Here is a 22,684-nt window from a genome sequence, read left to right as displayed (position 1 = left end):
GGAAGTCCCAGCTGTGGTTTCCAGTAGCGATGGAACTTTCTACGGATTTCCCCCCGAGAGTTATTCCTCACAGGGAGGACATTCTTCAGGGTCTAAACGGCCAGTTCCACCCACTCATAGCAGAGGGCACTCTGGCCCTACTGGTTTGCAGTGTTTCAGGCAACGTTGACAGCTTCCGGGCATTTCGCAGCTCGCTGCAGATTATTCGAGAATCATGGGCGCATTGCACCATTAGAAGCTATGGTGCCGCTTGGAAGCGATGGGCATCGTACTGCACAGACATCAGTGTTGATCCCGTTTCAGCACCTTTAGTGCACATGTTGAACTTTTTAGCTCAGAGATTTGAAGAAAGGCTGCGCTTACAGGACAATAGGAGTTTACAAGACTGCGATATCAGCAGGTCACGAAAAAAGCAGAAGGGCACCCGATAGGGGAGCACCCAGCCGTGCTGCGTCTTCTGGAAGGAGTGAAACTCCGTAAGCCGCCTGAGCCCACATACTCAGTGCTCTGGGACGTGCGAACGGTATTTCAGCTGTTTTTAGCTTGGCCTGATAACTGGGATTGCTAAAGGTCTCTGTTATCAGGTAAGTTAGCCATGCTCCTATATCTCATAACTTGTAGGAGAGTTTTGGACGCGAAAGCTCTAGAGATAATCAGGAAGACCTTCTACCCAGAAGGAGTGGCCTTTAATGTAGCGAATAGAACTAAATCAGATTCTACAATTATTTCATACCCTTATTTTCCAGATAATACTAAAACTATGTGTAGCGCAATGTATCAAGGACTATGAGTCAGCCACAGCAGCGTTGAGGCCTGGGGGAGTTACTCAGCCGTTAATTGCGCGTAGGAAGCCTTTTCATGCAGTTGCAACAGCCACCATAGCAAGATGGGTTAGAGAAATAATGCATTTGGCAGGAGAGGATTTATCTCAATTTGGTGTGCATTCAGCGAGGGGAGTGATGGCATCTAGAGCATTTGCAGCAGGAGTTTCCTTACAGGATATCATGAAATCGGCCGACTGGTCTAATGAATGTACTTTTAAGACCTTCTATTTCAAGCCTGTCTCGCAGATAGCCAATAGAGTGATGAATAGCTTTGAATAAGCATAATGCTTGCCTCCGTCTCGTCATAGAATGAAGATTGTCCAGGCTTACATCACAGGCCAGTCTTGATTCTATTAAAGACAAGGAGGCGAGCATTATATCCCACCCTTGTGGGTCATGATCCTATCATTGACTATTAAGAGAGATGTTATTGAAAGACCCATCCTTATGATTACGTCTCCATTCTTTCCAAGGGAAGACCAAAAAGCAACCTGAGTGGAGGGACACATATGCGAGACGTTGAGGTCAAGAGTGAAGTTCCTTTTGCTATTTCAGAGCCAAGGTTCCAGCAAAGATGGACTGTTAAAGTTTTTCTCCAGTTGCTTCAAGTTGACTGTTGGAGTTGATGCACATACATTGGTTGGCTGCCAATGAAAGAGGAGTTGGGGTCATCAAGGGTCTCTTATAGTTAGGGGTTAGCCCTGATTGGACAAGGTGAACTCGACAGGACTACCTGGAGTCAGGATCATGGGGATTTGTAGTGTATAGAGACATTTTACTTAAGTTTCAAAACTGTGTTATCCCTATGTTTGTTTTAGACCTCCAGAAGATCTGGAAGGAAACTAAAAGTGTTACCAAGCTTTTAAAAAAGTAAAACAGATGTTTAATTTGCCTCGCTGTAGAAGCAGTAATAAAGAAGTAAAAGGAAAATGCTTGCCTCCTTGTCTTTAATAGACTCAAGACTGGCCTGTGCTGTAAGCCTGGACAATCTTCATTGTTGATCATGGATGGCTGCTCCAAAAGGAGAGATCTTCTTCTAATTGTAAAACAACATTTCTGGTCATGTTGATAATAAAATGGCAGAGTATTGAATTTGCTTTATTGAACGTACGCAGGGTCAGTATGAATTACTTGTGGGCCTGATGAACGAGTGTTCATTACTTCTATGTTACATCAACAAATTCTACCACCTCCTGAACTAAGACCATTAAGATTTTATTTTGTTGTAATAAATACCTACTTCTTTAAAAACTACGATTTAAGTAATTTATTTTTTAATCATGAATGTTAAGGCTTCTTTTTCTGTTAGGTTCCTTTTTGTGCAAATCAGAAGTCTGACAAAAATCTGTTCATATTATACTCATTCGAAATGTATACTTGGTAAATGTATGCAATTGTACTTCATTTATTTTTCTGCATAAAGTTGTGGACAATATATATATTTCAAAAACAGGGGACAAACTCCCCGCCGGTGGCTCTGCACTCACAGAACTCTTTCATACACCGTCATTCTCACAGAGTATGGACACGGTAGGCAAATCGCTTTCCATTCAATGCTGTTTATTGTAGTCCTCACCAGATGACAGAAACAAAAACAATTTACGTGTTTTGCCACAATGGCTTCATCAGAGTTCTGAAAGCAGATTTGTAACACTTGTTTCATCCCACAATGTCTCTACAGCCTTAATTCTCTGTCGATTGTCACAGCATAGCTAACCCAACCTGGCAGTTACATTCTTACCATAGCCAGCACCATCTTGTGATTTCACCGAGTCGGCAAACTGCCACTGATAATGGGGATATATGCTGTAGCATTCTTGATTCTCTCAAATGTATGGAATATAAACAACAGTTTATAAATGGCCTATTTTCTTAATGACATAAAACTCAGTTTCTAAAGTGTATATAGTGACATCTTTTAATAAATTCTATGTCAAGACCGGAGGCGAGCATTATGCTTCAACTTCTTTTTTCACTGCTTCCAACAGCCTTTTAAATCTTAACTCCCCCCCCCCCCCCCATCAGCTAAAAAAGCTGTAACAAAACCTATATAAGGAAAGAAGAGTGACAAAAAACACAAGTCCCATGAGTCTCTGTGCTGTGGCATTTCAGAGCCTCAGTCTCACTCCCCAATCAGGACTCATCCCTAGATACAAATCCCTGCTTCTCTAGGCCCTTTCCTCTTCTTTTTTGCTGCAACCAACATGCTAAGTGACATTATTTGCAGTACGAAAAAAATGTTTGTCGTAGTTTTTATTTATGAGCGTTTATAAGCGTGTGCGTTTACACCTTGTATACATATGCTGTATGTTACACGGATTAGCCTAGCAAGTGTGTTATTCGGATTTTGACAAGCGTTTCACTCGTAATGCGCTGCAGAATCGTTTTTCCTTCAGGCATAGCGCAAGCACTTCAGTATCTAGCTTGAAGAGGCAGACGGGCCCGCAAGCAATCTCTCTCGCCGCAAGGCTCTGGTCGGCATCTTCCTCCCACGGGCAGTTTGAGCGGCTGTGTTACTGAATTGGCCTACGCTCATTCGTCGAAGGCCAGATTATGACGCAGTAACCCATAACATGCATGTGCAGGCATAGCAGATGCATTGTTCCAAAGTGAACAGTCAAACAGACTTCTCCGCGCCGGAATACATCTAGGAGAAAGTTCAAACATGCAGATTCAGCGCTCCAGCAGGCTTTTAAAGACAAACTGATATCATTAAAAAAAAGAAAAGAAAAAGAAAACGAAGTTCAGTTTGATCGCTACTGAACATGTCAGAGCCTGAGCCCAGACATTGAAAGTGACAGTGTCCCAATCTCTCCTATACAGCCTGTTACAATCTGTAAGAGACAAGCATGGATTGTGACATGGGGGATTATGTTTGGAGTGAAGGCAGTGAACAAGATATGGGAGAAGAAGAAGACCCCTCACAAAGTTTTTTTTAAAGTGTTGGGGGTTTCCTTAGTGAAGGCAGTAGTCCAATGAGTAAAACCCATACAGGACAGACGGCAGGTCCTGGAAGAGATTTTGGGCAAGAAGGCTGGCGACCTAGAAGACCCAAGTGAGGGGACCTCCACAAATCAGCCCCTTAAAGAGGGCGAGAAGGGGAGCAAATCAGCCCGGAAGAGAAAAGCCTCTGCTACTACCCCGGGCCCAGTGAGGCGGATGACTCCTTTAATAGGAGTAAGCATGCTTTATCTAAATCAGCCCTGCCAAGCCTCTTACCCCCTATCCCAGGGGCGAAAAACACAAGGGACGTTCACTCATCTGAAGAGTTCGATCAGTATGAGGATGAGAAGGATAGAAACGCAGAGAAAACCTATCTGCAAGACGAAAGCCAGCAAGGTGGAGGCTCCTCAAGAGGAGGATGACATGTCGGATATGTTTGAATCCAATGCTATCAGACACCCGAGATCTACCGAGTGGGCCCCGTCACCGAGAGTGGCTCTGTACATGGGACAGAAAATGCGAAAACCTTTTTGTTTAAGGGCAGAATGTCCAAGACCAGAACTTGCAGGAAAAGGGACGGACACGTCAGAACTGGATCCCAGGATGCTCACGTTTGTGACCAAAGCGGGGAAAGACACCGGGAAAGGTATAGATCAAGCCTGGAGATCGTGCCAAGACAAGATCCTAGATCCATAACAAAAATGATGGATCTGGTGGAGAGGGGTAAAGACACAGGAGAGCCAGTCAACCCGCATATTCTGGCAGGCTGGGCCCAGCGCACAGTATGTATGCTAGGGAACGCACAGTTTCTTCAGAAAGACACAGAACCACGCACTAAGAGTGAGGGGAGAAGTGGGGTGGGGGAAACATACAGATCAATAAACTACAGTACTGGCCTGGCGACATTTCGGATTGCTTGGTGGTTGGTCATCCAATGCGCATATGCAGGAGTATTTCACGCACGACCAAACTAGTTAGGGGAGACAGAGGGAGAACCGGACAGACAGACTTCCAAGGCCTAGAACAGTCAAGGTCAAGGTCGTGCAAGTGCGCAGATCAGGAAGTGCGAGGGAGGGGACAAGTGCGCCCCGTCCAGCAGGGGCCTTGGTTAAGTGCAGAGTGATTACCCGTCTCATGGAGCATATTGCAGTAGTGCCAGGCAGAGTGCAGAGGCACAGAGGCAAGTGCAGGACTGGCGGGGGAGCCTGGGACCTGTGAGGCTCTGGAGGTGCACCAGGCAACCAGTCAGCTAACTGAGCAGGTTGGGGAAGAGAAGGAAGGAGGGAAAGAAGTGAAGAGAAAGGAGGTTAGCAGGGGAGAGGGAAAGAGGAAGAGGTAGCTCTTGAGGAGTTTCCAGAACTTAAGGAGGTCCGGATCAAGACAGAGAGGTAGGTAGGCTGTTCCAGAGGGAGGCAGTTGCAGAGGAGAAGGATCGACCCCCAAATCTCTGTTTGGAGAAAAGGCTCACCCGCAGAGAGTTGGAGGTGGCTGAGCGGAGGGCTCTAGAAGTAAAGTATTTGGGAAGAGAGTTGTATATAGTAAGGGCTCTGGCCCCGGAAAGCCTTGTGTACTAGGCTGAGGGACTTCAACTTGATCCTTGCAGCCACGGAGACCCAGTGGAGCGATTTCAGTGCTGGAGAGATGCAGTCCCTGAGCTTGAGGCCAAGGATAAGTCTTACAGTTCTGTTTTGGATACGTTGAAGGGGTCGGAGAGTAGAAGTAGGAAGATTGAGAAAGACTGTTGTAGTAGTCCAGTCTGGGGAGAACCAGGGCTCTGGAGACAGTGAGCCTCTGGGGGAAGGTGAGATAAGGTAGAATACCTCTGAGGAGGTGTAGCTGGTAGTGAGTCTTTGTGGACATGTCCAAGATGTGAGAAGAGAAGGAGAGACTAGAGTCGAAGACGACCTACAGGTTTTTTGCCTCACTGGTGGGTAGGGGCGCCGGACCAAGGGAAGCTGGCCGGAGTGAGAGTGGGAAAGTGGGAGCAGGGGTCCCAATGAGGACAATCTCTTTCTTGCTGGCATTAGGCAGAGATGATTAGCGCACACCAGGACTGAATTGCGGACAGTCAGGAATGAGCGAGGAGGAGGAAGAGGCCGAGATTAGCCTGGAAGAGCTGTGTGTCATCCGCTAACACTGAAAGTTGGAGGTGAAGGCAGAGATCTTTTGGGCCTAAAGGGGCATAGAGACTTTGAAGAACCAGGGGGATAGATTAGATCTCTGGGGGACACCACAAGTAGAGAGTGATAGCGGAGAGAAAGGACCCAAGTTCCACCTGGGTAGGACGGTCAGAGAGAAAGGACGCAAGCCACGCCAGGGCCTCATCTGTGATGCCCAGAGAATCATGGGGACGGGGGATCAGGATGGTATTTACTGTATCAAAAGCAGACGAGTGGTCAAGGAGAATGAGGACAGAGGAAGAGTTAGAGTCAAGGTTTGAGAGCAGGTCATTAAAGCTAATCGCTGTGAGCAATTCCAGTGTTATTTCCCTGCCTTGAAGCAGGAAGTCATTGCACTTCCAACTCCCTGGTGCTGCGGCAGAATTTGCAATGCTGAAGTCTTAGAACCTCAGTCATCGACTCCTTTTTCCACCCAGAGGAGTGTTGAGTTTCTTGCATTTGCGAGACCTAGGGATCTTTTGTCTTTCCACATGTTGGTCCTGGCTTGCTGAACCCTCATCTGTGTCGTCTATGTTGAGAAGTCGAGGCCGGGGCTCTTCCATTATTTCCGCTGAAACTCTCTGGATGTTATCCTCTGTAACCAGCTTGAAGAGTACCCCCCTCATGATCAAAAGATCAAGAAAGGGAAGCCTCAATGGTATTGCCACCCTTTTCATTCAGCCATTTAGTGAGAGGAGCACATTGCCTTCTTCTTGCCAACGTGAAGAGCCATAGTCGAAAGGGCCCGCCTTCCTGGCTCTCTCCAGTAGCTTCATTATTTTCGGAGTAATAGTGAAATCTTGCTAGGACTGTCCCGTACCTCTGGCACTAGCCCCAGCGTTGTGCGCCCTGTCAATCGCAGGTTTGGCACTACCCCCAGCGCGGTGCGCCCTGTCAATCGCAGGTTCGGCGAAATCCTCAGAGTCGAACAAAAGCTTTAAGCGCTCCATTATAGAGCGTTTGATGTTCCTTTTCTTCAGATTCCCCCTCCTCAGAAAAACCACAACATTTTTTTTTTAAAAGTTGTTCCTTTGTTCTCGATTTTCGAAATCATCCATTTTCAACCTTGCCTCCGTCTCTCTCCTCTCCATCTCCCACATATATCGATTTGCTTCTCCATTGTGCCCAAAGACATCTGGTTGAACTGACGGCCTTGGACTCTCAGCTTCTGTCTCAGCACCGCGCGGATGCCTCTAATTTCCTCCATGAGCGCGGATATGTCCTTTTTGGTGGAAACTATCCTCCGCTATAGTCAGCTCCTGGGAAGACTCAACAGCGTCAGTGGCCAGCGCAGAGTCCTGGAATTGAAATCTCTGCAGGGTGGTTCTCCAGGTCAATGTGCAGCCTCCCAAAAATCCAGCGCATAGCCCAAAATTGGGTCGAGGCAGGTACCCCCCACGACCGCAACTAGGTCCCTCAGAAGAAAGGCTTGTCGTTGTGGGGACAACCCAGTGGAGTTATCTAGTCCAACAGCCTTCCCGAAGCTCACCTCCAACAGTCAGTAGCCGGTGAGAGGGATGGTTCTTCCCCTAGAATGGTGAGGTCCCAGTGGACAGGATTGGTGTTCCTGAACCCCCGCCAAGGAGGCTGCGAGGACTCAAACTATGGCTGAGGATATTGTGAAAAAGGCATTGTGAAAAAGGCACTGTAGCTAGTGCAGAAAAATGGGGGCTGCGATGATGGCAAAATTCTTGTCCACATCGGGGGTGTCCAGCAGTGGCTCCAGTTAAAGAGTGCAACCGAGCAGTTTAAAAGCATGGTTGGAGGGGGGGGGGGCACATATGGAAACCGCAAGGACCCAGTCAAAATAATGCAGGCTCTACTCGGCCTCCACCTCATGTTGCAGGGGGGCCTACCCTAGATCCACTTCCTGCGTCCCCTGGCCGTGCCCTGCAATCCGGATGCAGGCCGTCCTATCTGTGTGGCTCCGGACAAGTGTCGCCCAGTGGCACACTGTTTCCAGGTATTATTCTCCACTCTCCGTTGGGAATGCCATTGCTGGCCTCAACCAACCAGCCCTGTGATGATGGTGGGCCTGGAACTACAGATCTTGACCCTGCCAATCGCTGGGGCGAGAGCTTCTCGTCCCGTGCTGATGGTGCGACACCTCTCCCTGCTGGGTTCCCCTTTGAGGCGTATCCAAGCCCACGGCCGCCGCAACTCCCACTCTCAGAGCTCTGGCGGAGACCCCCACACCAGCGGGTCTAGCTTGCCCCAGGCCTCTGGTCCGTAGCGGATAAACATCCCTTCGATGTGATGCACCTGCGGGTCACCAAGCTGAAGGGACTACCGGCCAAGCTACAGCCGCCCGCTGTTTGTGGCCCACCAACCAGAATCCCGCTACAACGCCTCGGGCACTCGGTATGAAAGTTCAGTTTCTGCCTCGGCTTTGCGTATGATAGCGTTGCAGGCCCGGAAAGCTGTTTCCTACAGTGACATTTTCCACTTGGCCAGCACTGCTGTTCCGTCTGGCTGTGGCCCCCCTGACTTCGGCCAGGAGGTGTGTGCCTGCCCCACGTAGTGCAGCAGTTGGGCTCGCCTGGTGGAGAGGGTTGGCTTTCAAGGCCCGATTGGGTGCGTGGTGGGGTCTACCCACATTGTTTCCAAAGGGAAAGGCGCAGAAGAGTGGTAGAGTAGGGGAGAGGGACCAGTGCCCTCCTGCTGGATCATGGCAAGGAGAGGGCCTGAGACTTGGGGCTGAGTGGAGAGGTGTGGGGCCCCGGGCCACAGCCAGGGGTGTGTGCCCGCATTTTGTTGCAAAGACCTACATGGGACTGGAGGCGTGGGGCCCGAGACCCAAGTTTGGGGGTCAACAGCCAGGCCTAGAAAAGGGCATGGCGGGATGCTTGGGGTGCCAAAACTTCAGGAGGCAGTGATTCACGTGGAAGTCCTGGAAATTAGGTGTATGCAGCCATGGGGAAACCTGTGAGGAGGCAGTTTGACCACTAGACACCTGTATTGAGTACTCGCCCATTGACCGGGGACCAAAGTGTTGGAAAGGGGGGTCACACGTGATTAGACGTGGAAGTCTCAGTCGAGCGGAAGGGCGAGCCCGGGGGCCTCGCCCCCTGCCCATGGACTAGAAAGTGAAATGGAAGCGGTTTGAATATCCACATAGCCGGGGCGACACCACTGCGGCTTTCAAGATGCAGGAGGGGGTGCTGACCCTGTATCTATGAAGGTGGATAAAATCAATGTGAGGATCGACAAAACGGACGAGAGGCGGAAATCAGTGGAAAACAACCAGACATCTCTAAAGATCCAGATGGACACGAGGATGGGAGAATCGGAAAGGGGGAGGGGGAGATGGCCCTCAAGATGGACGACTTTGAAAAATGGGGAAAGAACGAACAATTTCATACTTTTTGGGGTCCCAGAGAAAGAGGGGGAAACAGAAAGGGACCTGCAGAGGATCGTACAGGAGGCGGAATAAATTGTGTTGGAGGACACCATCGATAACCAAAGATGGAAAGGGTGCACAGAGCTGGGGCGGGGTGGCGGGCAGAGGCCCGAGATCAGTCCTAGCACACTTCCACAATTACGAGATAAGCAAAAGATTCTTGAGAAGGCGACGGGGGGTGGGTACGATGCTGTTGGGCACTGCAAAGGTTGTGCTTTTTCCCGGATCTGTCCTCACTCATGCTGGTTAAGAGATGCCTGTGCCTGACAAAGTGGCTGAATGAGAATGGAGTGCGCTACAGGTGGGGCTTCCCCATCTCTATCGGTGGATGAATAAAGCGGTCACGGAAGATGACATACGCAGGGTCATGGGAGAACTGATTGGAGATGGCAGACCACGTCTGAAGGCAGCACGAAGGTCCCCGAAGACAGACAGTGGCGTATTAAAGGACTGAACAGAAGCAAGGTTCCGAGCTCTAGGAAGTTGAACACTTCTCCAGCTGGATCCACCTGAATTTACTGGTTTAGCATTTCTCTGGGGAATCATTGTGTGCCTGTTTTTCTGGTCCCTGGATCAGTGTTAGGGGCTGTGCTTGCAGCTCTGACAGAGAGACAAACAAGCAGATGGGACACGTTGGGAGGTGATCCAAGTGATTTTTGGAAGGTTTGCAGTTACCGGCCTAAATGTGGGACCCCAAATACAAGTTGGGGTTCCTGGAGAAGTGGTTGGGTGTGTGTAAGGTGCGTGGGTGGGAGCTCTTGATCTGGTGGAGTGAGAAGAGATGGCCTGGGGGTTCGGGCCCCATTGGTGGTTCGGTGCTCATCCAGCGATGGAAACTGGAGGGGACCGGGCGCATCAATGGGAGCGGGAGTGGTGGGGGGGGGGAGGTTTACAGTTGGGAAAGAGGGGTGTTTAGTTCAAGTTGTTATGGCCCAGGGGAATGCTGCTGCGTACATGAAGTGGTCTGCCCAGGTGGAGATGTTTGATGCGAGGCAATGTTTGACCCTAACAGGGGGTGATACGGATCTGCAAACTGAATGTAAAAGGACTCAACTCACAGACTAAAAAGGTCCCCGGCTGCTAGTGATTTTCGGAGAATTAGAATGGTTGTCCTCTTTCTCCAGGAGACAAGGTTCTTGAGGGGAGAGGAAAGTTAGATCCCATGCGGTCTCAGGGTTCGAAATTGAGATTTGATAAGCAGGAGCTAAAACCAGCTTCTGGGTGTCTGCCATCAACCTGTAGGTAGGAGCTACTGCAGGGGAACCAGGATGCTCCTTTAAAGTTTTGTCCATTTTGTATCAACTATTGCATTTAAATGTATATCAAGTGTGTGCTAATGCTTCTTTATTAACATTTTCAAATATTCAAAGTTAATGTCACGTTTGCATGTTTGGAAGGCACCAGTTGGCCCTAGGAGCCAAAAGTAGCTCCTGGTAGCTGTAGGTTTAAAGCTAACCATGCTCTCTGCAAGAAGCAAGAGCTAAATAGCTCCCCTCAATTTCGAACCCTGTGGTCTCCTAGGACATGAGATCAGGGGGCTGGGGGTGTGGGGTGTTTAGTATCCAGTTCCATAGACAACTGAAAGTGGGAGGTGAAGAGGAGGGCACTAATGCTTTTGGGTTCTGTGGGAGGAGTCGGATTAACTTTTGTGACATTTTATGTCCCCAACCAGAGACGGCTGCACTTTCTTCAATGCATGTTTGCGAAGCTTTTGAGTGAGGCGTGGGGGCACCTGGTTGTGGGCGGAGATTTCAACATGTGGGCAAACGTACAGTTGGATAGAAGATACATGGGATTGACCGGGGGGGGGGCACTGCAGTGGGGGTGGAAGGTTTGAAGACATGTTTGGACCTACATGGCCTGAGCGATGTGTGGTGCCTCCTTCATCCTCAGTAGAGGGGATTTACATTCTATTCTGTACAGCGCTCTCTTTGTATCTTGAGGGATTTGTCAGAGGGGACGATGGGCTCAGATACATTCAATTACATGGTCTAACCATGACATGGTAGCTCTTGATTTGTCTTGGATACATATGGCCCCCAAGAAAACGATATGGAGATGTAACGAATCCCTATGGAAAGATACATTGTTTCGTGAGGAACTTCACGGAGCAATACAGGAATATTTTTTGGTGACCGACACAGGGGAGGTGGAACAGGGAACAATGTGGGAGCAGGAAAGGTGACTTGGCAAGGCCTGTTGATTAGGGAAGGGGCACGTAGGAGGAGAGAGAGGACTTTGGAGGATAGATTGAGTGGTGAGATAGGGGCCTTGAAGGAACGGATACAGGCACAAGAGGAGGGAGTTGGGGAATAATGGAGGTCATTTGGAGTAAGAGAAAGGAACTGTGGTTGATGGAGGAGGGCAAGATAGTCAGGAAACTCCAGTTCTTGATGCAGAAATATTATGAAAAAGGTGATAAGGGAGATGCCTTGCTAGTGGCGAGATTACGAGGTCAGTGCGCCAATAGATGGATAGCAGGGGTGGAGGAGAAGTCGAGACCTTTGTGGACTTTCACAAAAACCTTTATAAGAAGGAAGATGAGCAAGATTTGTGGGGAACAGGAGCTTACCTGGCTGGCGTGCCATTACCGTCACTGACTCTGGAGGAGGCCGGTGCAATGGACGCCCCTGTTACAAGGGATGAGATTTTGGGGGCAATCCATAGGCTACAATTGGGAAAGGCACCGGGAGAAGATGGGTACAACACTGGTTTTTACAAGACCTTTTCAGGTGTTTTGGTCCTGCATCTGGTCAAACTATTTAATTATGTTTTGGATACCGGAAGGGCTCCAAAGGCGTTTGTGTGGGCTCTCATCTCAGTGATCCATTAGGAGGGCAAGAACCCATGCGCATTTGGTTCTTGCCGCGCAATCTCGCTCCTCAATGTGGGCGCTGGCGTGGCAAATACGAGGTGAGCCTCCTGTGGAAGGTATCATTATGGGGGGCGAGGAGGAGAGTGGAATACAAGCTCGGTTTGTAGGCCGATCATATCCTGCTGCATTTTAGGAATCCAGTATCTTCAGTCCCAGCGGTGGTGGAGTTAGACGAACAAAACAGGGTGCTTTCGGGCTTCAAGATTAATAAGAGGAAATGTATTTTGTTTCTGTTAGCCCAGTTGGGGGAACACGAAAGATGGAAAATGTCAGATTTGAGGATGAGGGTCGAAGAGGGTCAGTTGCGTTACCTCAGGGTTCATGTTACAAGGGAAATAGGCGGGTTATACAAGGCGAATTTCCCTTCACTTCTGTTTGGCGACTTGGAGAAATGGGGTAAACTCAATATCTCATGGCTGGGTCGGCTAAACACCATAAAGATGAACTTCGTCCCAGAATCCTCTACTTGTTTCAGATGCTCCCATGTCCCAGAGGCTATGTTCCGAGAGGTTAAGGCCCGCCTCCTGAGGTTTTTGTGGCAGTGTAAGAAAGCAAGAGTGGCATATGAGGTTTTGGTGCCCCAAAAGAAAGGAGGGTGTGTCTTCTGGAGATTTACCTGTATTATAAGGCGGCACAACTCAGGGTCCGGATCCGGCATATGAGGGAGATGTGGGGCTGTCAATGGGTGGAGCTAGACAATCTACATTTCAGGCCAGCAACGATGGGGTAGGGACTGTGGGTGCCAAGGGATCAGCTCCGTAGAAAGATTAGGGATCACCCCATCCTAGGGGGTCATCTAGAATATTTGGCATAAGGGCTCCGAGATGAGGGACGTTACGATGTGGCCCTCTCTGCGGAGTCATTTATGGGCCCCGGGGGTTAGGGATCGGAAACCAAATCTGGATAGCTTTCAGACTTGGGCCAAGGCAGGCCTTGCGAGGGTCGGTCAGTCAGTTCATCTCACTGGGGATAAGACAATTGTCTATTTTCATACCTACAGTTGAAGGGTATTCTTACAGCTGATTCTTGGGTGGACCAGATACAGAGAGAATTAACTCCTGCAGGGAAGGTTATGTACTCAAGTAGGGAAATGAAGGGGCTGATCTCGTCCCTGTACAGGTGCCTGGTGGAAGGTGGGGGGCGAGTACTGAAACTCTGGAGTAAGTGGCAGGGGGAGTTGGGTCTAGAAGTGGACAAGGCATTATGGCATAAAATGTGCTGTAGGGCGTACAGGGTTTTCGATCACTTGCCAGTATAAGCTACACGCAATGAAACTACTTCACAGATGCCAGTACGATGCGGGGCACCTCTCCAAAATGTTCCTGGTGCGAGCTCCCTTTGCTGGCATGAATGTGGGGAGAGGGCATATTATTGGCATATGTGGTGGGGTTGCAGGAAGATTCAGGTTTACTGGGATGAGGTGCTTGGGTGGATTAAGGAGTTGGAGGGAACTCCTATTATCGAAGAGCGCGTTATTGGTTTTATTTGGCTTGGAGAGGGCGGAGGGTGAATATGAGAGCCTGCTGCACATGCCACATTCTTTGTTGCTAGCAGGTAGGGCCTGTCTAGCGATGCACTGGAAAAGTATGTTGCTCCCAGCTAAGAGGAAGTGGATAAGTACAGGAAAGAACCTATACGTGATAGAGAGGATCACTGCGGCTATACACTGCAGAGGGACGCACCTTAAGGTAGAGTGGTTGGGATTTCGGTCCAGGCACATGATCAGGGAGGCCAGCATGTGAGAGGAGGACTATGAAGGGGGAAGGGATGGATTGGGGCAGAAGGTGTGGAAGGAATCCAAGGTAGATCTGGCAGAAGTGGGCAATCAATTGCAGAGGGGATTGAGGCTACATTACCTCCATGTCCACTCTTCCTCGTCCCAGTACTTACTTCATGAGGCCGCTGCGTCCAACACAGGATTGTCTTCCATTTCCTTTGTTCTGCATAACTCCTGCACCTAACCCTCCTCATCCAGTTTAAGATAATATGTTCCCGGTGCGACCTGCAACCAGGACAGAATCCCTCCCCCCCCCATCCTGGTGCAAATCAGAGCCTCAATGAAAACCAGATCTTGAAAGGGCTCCAGATGGGACTTCTGCCAGTTCACCAGAAATCCCCAGTCCTGCAATGCTTGGCAAACAAGTTGGAGATGTGCCAGGACTGTCTTCTGGAGCTGTGGGAGAACCGAGGCCCCACCACTCAGCTCCATCAGGGGGCGAGCAAACAAATTGTGAATTTTCCTGACAAAATCCTGCGTGGGATGGAATGCGTGGCGTTATACTGTACACTAATGGTATTTTCCCTTGCCCATGCTTCAAATATGCACTGTTGCAATTTCGCAACACCTTTAAATAAATATGTGTAACAGGTAGGTAGGATGCGTCTAGTCTTTCTTTAAATGAACCAAAGAAATTCAATTCAGGCAATTTGAAAAAAATCCTCTATTATTACAAGTGTCTGCATATGCAGGAAGTATGTGGTTTTAATATATATATCACACACTACAAGGTAGCAGCATAACTGCATCTAAGTAGGAATTTACTAAGATGAGCGAGCAATACTACGGCCTCCACAGCAGAAAAGGTGAGACGAATCCGATTCGCACATGATGGCAATTTGGGAAATAAACCAATGAAAAAAGCTATATCATCACTGGTGGCCTAGAACGGTCCACGAAGTAGAGCTTCAGTTTATGCTGAGAGGCTGAAAATAAGCTCACCACCTAGTCAGTATCACACAAAAGGTGAGGAATAGAAGAAAAGGGAGTGCTTTTTACAGGGCCAATGGCCCACAGTGCTGGTTCTCAACAGTTTTACTATATTCCTACTGGGCTATACCTCAAAGTAGTCAGAATTGAGATTTCTGGATGGATATCGCCACCAAAGCACCCACTGCATTTTTCAAAGTAATTTCATAGACTGATATCCTCCCCAAATGGTGACACAGTACAGTTTCAATCAGCCATGTTATGTTAAGTTAAAGGTTTTTGTACTGCGCATTGGCGCCACTTGTGTGGTCTCTTTGCGCTCAGGAGGAATGGGAGGGGGTTTGTTAGTGGGGTTGAGAGTGAGAAGAGCAAGATTGCTTTGATATGCTGTTGGCAGATTCAGTTTGGAGAAACCGGTCACAGAGCGTTGGTGTGTTTTCGGTCGGTAGCCATCATATGGTGTTGAGGTCTGGTTGTGTATGGTTTTTTCATGTTGGGTGTTGTGAAGTACGTGCTGTTTGTGGTGCAGTAGAGGTATGGTTGTGTTTAGTTCAGAGTTTAAGGGCAATTATGCAGAAGGGTACATTTTAGTATGGTTAGTCACTAGCAATAACATTTCCTACCCCCAAACCTTACATCTAAGGGTTTCCAGCAGTCCATCTAAGGGAGGTATATTCCTGCCCCAACAATCCATCCAAGTGCAACGCGTGGCTAATCTTTGCAATTGCTAAATGCAGGATCGTGCTCGCTTACACAATATGGCTCAGGGGTGGGGTAATTACTCTGCACACAGCCAAGTTGGGACAGGACGTGCCAGAGGGGTTCTCCAGGTGACATCGTCTCTGCCCGATTCTGGTCTCATGACCCGGTAGCCAGCCCATTCATGCATCGGCGGGCGGGCATGAACAGAGGGAAAACAGCATTGGATGGGGAGGAAAAAAAAAGAAAAAAAATGGACACCAGAAGTGGGAGGGGCAGCGGGGGAGAAGGAGAGAGCGCAGAGTGAAAGGAGGGCCCGTGGAAGAGCAGGTTACTTGATGAAAGGTTATCAGGGAACAGCACTTGCCACATAAGGGCAGCACATTACTTCACAGGGTGAATGTGCAGCTGGAGAGAACAACTAAAGTCACAGTACCCTTCCTCATGGACTTTAAGCAGCCATTATACAATTATCTACCTGCACAGGTCTGTGACTAGAGCAATGCCTGTATGTTCACTGAGGTCAGGTAAGCGAACCACCCATTGTCTTCCAGAGCTACGAATTCAAATTTAAGCATGCACACACATATGGGAGTGTACTTAAAGCAACAGTGGAAAAAGACATTTAGAATACTTGAAGCGCATAATACCCCCAAAACAAATGCAATCGAAATACAATACAACCATACAAATAATACAGTTATCAGAGCTAGACACTGATGTTGCCTCACTTAAAGCCAAGCCAAGCCCACCAATAACAGAACAAATGCAAGCAGCAACAACAGGCACGAGAAGGGTCTAAAGTGGTCCCAAAGAACTCAGAACCAGTCCAGAAAATGTCACACTGTCACCCATTACATTTGTGATGTAGTTATCTGCTCTATTTCCACAACCAGTGTAGTCAGAGCAGCAATAAGCAGGAAGAGTGCAGCCAAAAAGGGTGCTTCAACCGGCACCTCCTATGCTTAGAGATGGAAGGCAACAAATACAACCGAACAACCTGCCAGGCATATCTCATGACCTTTTCTGTTGCCAAGGCGGGTGAAACAATTATTTTTGGGCAGGTGAGAGCCCATTGAAGTGAACAGGCGTATAGGTGGCCTTGCAGGTGTGTCGGCTCATTGCAAGGCGGGTGACACCCACCAGAGCTGAGAGCTATGGCAAGGTCTCAAACATTTACTCATGGTTCACGTTTACAAACTTCATGGTTCATGTTTACAAACTCCAGTCCCAACATTGTCTTGCAGGGCTTGAAACAAAGATTTGATGAGCAGGTGCTAATAACAGCCCCTAGGTATCAGACATCAAACAAAAAGCTAGCACTACCTCTGGGTAACAAGGGAGTACATAGCGGACCAAAAATCTAGCTTCCACAGGAGATGCAAACAATAACTGTTTGTATGTATGAAGTAAGAATGGCTGCGTGCGTTCCAACAGATTATATCAAAACTTCACTTCTGCTGTTGCTCCAACCACGGTTTCATTTTGTTTAACCATATTCACCTTTTCTTATCATCAAAGTAATCAATTGTTTTATTAGTAATCGTCTTAACAATAGGACTCGCCGATAGGGCTCTGTTACAGTGATCACAGCATGCAATGGTAGTAGGTAATATGCATGGTTTGTCTAGCTCAAACACCAGAAACTAATGATTTAACCGGATTCCTAATGAGAGATGCCGTCATAGGAAGACCGCAATTAATATTTGCCATGCCACCATCGCCCCCTTGCGGATCTATGAAATCAAAGTCGCAGGAATTGGGTATAGGAAGAAGACAAGTTATCTTAGCAAAAACATTAAGACGTTTTGGTCTCTTTATATGCTTCTTTATTCCCACATTATCTCTATGTTTAATAGTCAATATTCGTCATCAAGAGGCGCCCTAGTGTTACTCAGGTTTTTATAACCTGGATGAATAGAATTCCGTCCATGTGTGCCACCCCCGGTCCCAACAGCGTCTACTTGGTTCATAGGTGGTGAGTGGCATTTACTTCTACTGGAGCCACTATATGAAGCTCCTCTTTATTATTATCATCTTCAGACAGCACACTGACATTTCCGTTCTCCTGCAACAACCAACTAATAAGGACAATTGTTCTGCTGTCTCCTTTTTTTTACTTTTTGGTCCTTTGGCTCTGCGAAATCACTGTTACAACAGTTGAATTCAGAGGCTCGCTAAGGGCAGCCTCTGGGGGATCATCAGCAGGAGCCTTTTCTATACATTTGGCAGTTTTACGCTTTAATTTTTTATGTTTTCGTAGTTGTTTATGAGTGGGCTAATTTAGAGGGGATTCAGCTTCCCCCCCTTAGCAGTAGAGCACTTTCTGCTTCCCCATTGTCATGGAAGGAGTTTAAATTATCATTAGTCTCGACATTTTTTATAATATTCGTTGTTCCATCGAGACCCTGAGCTTTATCAAAAGACATTTGGGCAAGCAATTAACCATGCATTTTAACATCTTCGTCAATGCGTCCACATAATTTCAACAAAAGTTCTATGGAAAAGTTGATAATTCCCCATGCTGGATCATCACTAATTGGCCAACCGGGCAACCCCCTTCTTGGGTTTTATCAGTCGCCTCTGTATTAGGACCTCCAGGCCTGTGTGCCAATCTCAGCATTAAGGATACTCTCATGCTCCAAACTATCGGACATAAACATCTTAGGGGAGGCTGACAATCTAGGATTAGTGCTTTTTGTATGTAAGAGATGACTAGTTATTGTTGTCTCTTAATGTTCCCTTTATAAAATACATAATGCAAAACTTAACTTCGCATCTGTATGTCACAAGTTGGCCTGGAGGGGGACGCTCAAAGGAAGTTCATGTGAGCTGTTGATTTCAAGCTAACTAGATCATACTGGACTTAAAACAGTAGCTAAAACGGCCGAAGCAATTTCAAAGAAAAATAGAAGTAGATGATTGTAGGACATGTAGCAATTTGGAAAGTTCTACAAGCTGGGGTTTAAGTGGGCTAAAACTAGCTGGGACGATGACTCAGAAGGGTAAAAAAAAAAAATGCTCCTTGGCTGGGCACACTCTGTGCCCCCACTAAAATACAGGCTTTTTCTCCTGTGCTTCCTTCAAGAGGATAATTGAGAAGGTATGGGATCAGCCGTGAAAGTAATGCTATTAGAAAAATCAAAGTGTTCTCTGCTCAAGCACCAGTCGCACACCTGACGCTAAGGCTGTCCAAATGACTAGCAGACAGGATGCGTGTGATGACGCATGAAATGAATACCAAGCCCAGAGTGGATTACATGCTCGGATGGGTTTAATGCTTGAATCCCTTTTAACACCTATATTTGAGTTGTCAGATGTGGTCATACTTATGCTTATATTTTATGCAACGAAGTCCGTTTTTTGTCCCAGTCGACTTTCTTATAGGTCGTGCATTTACAGAAGAAGGGTGATTGTCTTACTGATTTAAATACCTTGTTTAGATACTGAAAACGTTTTATTCAGACAGCTCTTAGACCATGCTGACCCAAAATACATCAAGGTCCCACGATAAACTGGTTGGTGAATGCAGTCCTCTTCAGTTCACGCCCCTTAGTTATATCACCCAACCCCCTCAACTTTGTATCCCACTTATAAAGCACTGGTCACATCTCTAACTTAGTGCCTTCCTTTTCCTCTACCTTCCTGGAGAGCACAACACTTCCTAACTCGTTTTTGTCTAGTCACGCTCCCTCCATCTCCCAACAATCCTATACTTAGAACACCACTCACTACACTAACCCTGTTCTCTCACTCTCCCACAGTGGTTGCCAGGAGATACGCTCCACCCTTTTGTTTCCCGCCCTCGCGGTTAAAGAGTAACAGTGCGCATGCGCTTACCTCGTATCGGAACATTGTCTCTCTGAAGGGCGCAGGGCCCCAGTCCGCGCGGCGCTGGCTCGCGCTCCTGTTCCTTCGCTGCTGCGCGGCTCGAAGTCTTGTTACAGCGCAGGCGCAAATTCCACGTAGGTTCAAGTCTTGGATCGCGACCCCTTTACCAGTCCTGCACCAACCACTACCACCGGCCGCAGCCCCGCCCCTTCGCCGGCGCGCGAAGGTGACGTCCTGCGCACGCAACGTCAGAATGTTTAGTTTCCTGTCCTTCTTCACTGTTCATGATCTGTTTGACACTACATAGCGAAATATGAGTATTCTCCTTTGCAGGCGACACGTATAGCTTTTAATTGATTTATGGGAAACCGGGGACATCTCTAGATAATGTTAACAAAACAAATTGTGTACAAGAAACTGTAGCATTTGGAGGCACTTTTGAGGTCTCATTCATGGCACCGCGTTCACATCCCAAAAAAAGATAGCACTACATTAAGTTACGCCATAGTAGTCGCTTAATGATCTGTATGGTTAATTACATTATGTTTTGTCTCTTACATTAGAGCTTGAAATGGGCAGGCAAAATGAAAACGTTTCGTTAACTGTAGTGGGTTTGCTCCTGCAGCCTTTGCTGCGGGAACCTATTCCCGCCTCCCATCTACACACCGTTCTTCCCCACTCAGCAAACAGTCGAAAACGGTCCTTTGAACATCATTAGTGTTGTGACTGGTCCTGTGGTCACCTGCCAGCCCCATCAGTGCTAGGGTTACCCAGCAGACACAACATAGACCGATACAGGGATCATCCTGGTAGCCAGACAACAACACAAGCCTGACCAACAACACACAAGGCCTGACATTGATCCGATACTCGCACCAAAGCTCAGCGCACAGTGTATACCTAACTGAAGCCGCCAACAGGACACCACTTCTCTCACTATCCTACTCCCTCTTCACCTTACTAACCCAGCCGCCTTCTCGTTTACAGATCCCCTCGACGCTTGGGGACCAATTCTGTTGGTGACGGTGCACTATACAAATACCTTTAACATTAACATCAGCTGCCCGTGGCTCCCAGACTTGCAACTGAGCTGTGGCCGCAGAGAAGGACAGTGGCCTGGGGACACCTAGGTTACACATGGGCGGCAGGACCGTGGCCATCAGCCGGCAAGCCCAAACGAATAAGACACAGCCAGAAGTGCCATGACATGGAGTCTGTCGCCAGAGTCTCTTTTTATTTACAGTCAGTCATGACATCATCATGACACATCTTTAAAGGGGAAACACCACACTCCTTTTCCATAACAAATAAAACCGACAAATATCACTGGACATCAAATAAATCAACAATTAAGAATAGCATGACCCGAAAGAAACGAACAAATGTTAGTTTCTCTTTTGTCTCCTTGTGGAACAACTAATTCTGTCTGCTTCAAAGCTAAACATTAAACCTTCCCTCTTTGTCGAGGAAAAACAGTGTGCCAACACTGTATATGTGTTTCTAGCACCAATATTTACTGTTTAATATGCAATCAAATGAATACTAATCACATCCCTTATTGGTGCTGTCTTCAGGGAACTTGTTATTTTCATCACGTAGTGTTGTTCAACATGTGACATCACAGAAACCTGTTCCATTCCAAAGAAACAACAATTTAAAACAAAATATAAATCCTCATTAGTACCATGTGGACCCTATCTCCAGCGTGTCTGGTATATGTGAGTGCCCCGTTACACTTAAACTCTCATTATTTTGAACAGAAAGAATTTAATTTATATAAAGAACAAACACACTTCAGGGATGCTATTCCACTGCCATTAACCAAGTTGTTTGGATGTGTGAAACCTAATCACACACTTATTTTTATTAATTGAGTCCAATACAATAAACAGATAAAATCCTGCTCATTCTTTTTATTTCAAGCCTTCCCATATTATCATGGTAGCTTGCATACATATCAGGGCCATCTTTTTAATGAAACAGGCCAATCTCTCCATTCGAGGACAGGTCTCTTCTAAGCGTGTTTTACAATTTTTCAATACGGCCTATATGGACTCTTTACTTAGACATCCCTTAGTTCTTAAAAGGACATGCATCTAACCAGTGCTTACCGCATGTACATCTCTGTAATGGGTCAAAATAATTACCCTTCAATTCTATAATTGGAAGTTGGAAGATGTTATACTTCTTCTCTAGTCCCTCCTCGTCAGCGACCGCCCTTGCTGTTCTGTCTTGATGGCGAAGTAAAGAGTCCATATAGGCCGTATTGAAAAATTGTAAAACACGCTTAGGAAATCCAGCTTCATTTTGATCGGTTGATTTCCAGGAGGCCCATGCAATACATGTTATCTTTTCCTATGCCTAATCATACAGTATGTGAAATAATCTCTTAAAACTAAATTATTTATATCACAGAAGGTCTCCCTTAAATATTTAATTTCTGTTTGATCACTGTCCAGATGTGGTAAACTGCTGCCTTCATTACCAATGATTCTGCTGAATAGGTTGTAGAGCAAAATTGGTCAGATTGCATATGTAACCAACTACTACATAGCTCACCATATCCCTTCAGATATAAATCTCTTAGCTCAGGTCAAGCAGTTAACACATGTCTTGCTGATTCAAAGCTTAATTCACGTAATCTACACGCCCGCTTCTCATAAATTATCTTAGTCCAGGCCCCGTATACTCATAAACTGGAAGTATATTAAATCTTAAGTACATGATAAACCGCATCAGATATTTATCACAGTACTTTGCGATATACGTCCAGGGAGTTTCAGGTACGTGGCCTTGCATGGCATACATCCCATATTGTTTTAGAATCAATGCATTGATACAATGGGATCTATCCGCGTCCAGCGACTTCTTCCTGAATAGTTTGTCAAATAATGCAATCTTATTTTCTGCCTGCAATGAAATTCCAATGTCTTCCACATGCCTTTTTACCACTTTCGCTAGATCACAGTATGCCAGGTTATTTTCACTACCTCTGACAGGTTTTGCCATTAGGGACATCAAGGTGTTCTCAACTTTTTCTTCGCCAGTTAGTTTAACATATCATTTACATAGAGAGGGAAGGCCCAATTCAAGGCACATTGCCTCCTCTGGTACTGCTTTTGGTAGGGCAAGCATTGATTTTAGGATATTTCCCTCTAATCCCTCCAACCAGTTAATTTACTGCTGTGGCAAAGTTTCTAAACCGTACAGTAAACTGGGGATTATACCTTTCTTCTAAACTTCCAA

General features: G+C 47.1%; 1 protein-coding gene across 1 annotated transcript in view; it reads right to left on the bottom strand.

Annotated features, from left to right (window-relative positions):
* Positions 1-19,649, bottom strand: part of PATL1 (PAT1 homolog 1, processing body mRNA decay factor) — a 706,345-nt gene extending 686,696 nt beyond the window's left edge. Inside the window, exon 1 of the mRNA XM_069628825.1 lies at positions 19,448-19,649. Within this exon, the coding sequence (XP_069484926.1) occupies positions 19,448-19,462 (15 nt within the window). The 5' untranslated portion in view covers positions 19,463-19,649. The remainder of the gene's footprint in view (positions 1-19,447) is intronic.
* Positions 19,650-22,684: the final 3,035 nt, after the last annotated feature.

The sequence above is a fragment of the Ambystoma mexicanum genome, chromosome 12 (assembly GCF_040938575.1).
Source record: "Ambystoma mexicanum isolate Mex_15411 chromosome 12, UKY_AmexF1_1, whole genome shotgun sequence".
Classification (NCBI taxonomy): Eukaryota; Metazoa; Chordata; class Amphibia; order Caudata; family Ambystomatidae; genus Ambystoma; species Ambystoma mexicanum.
This window is presented reverse-complemented; position numbering and strand designations above follow the sequence as displayed.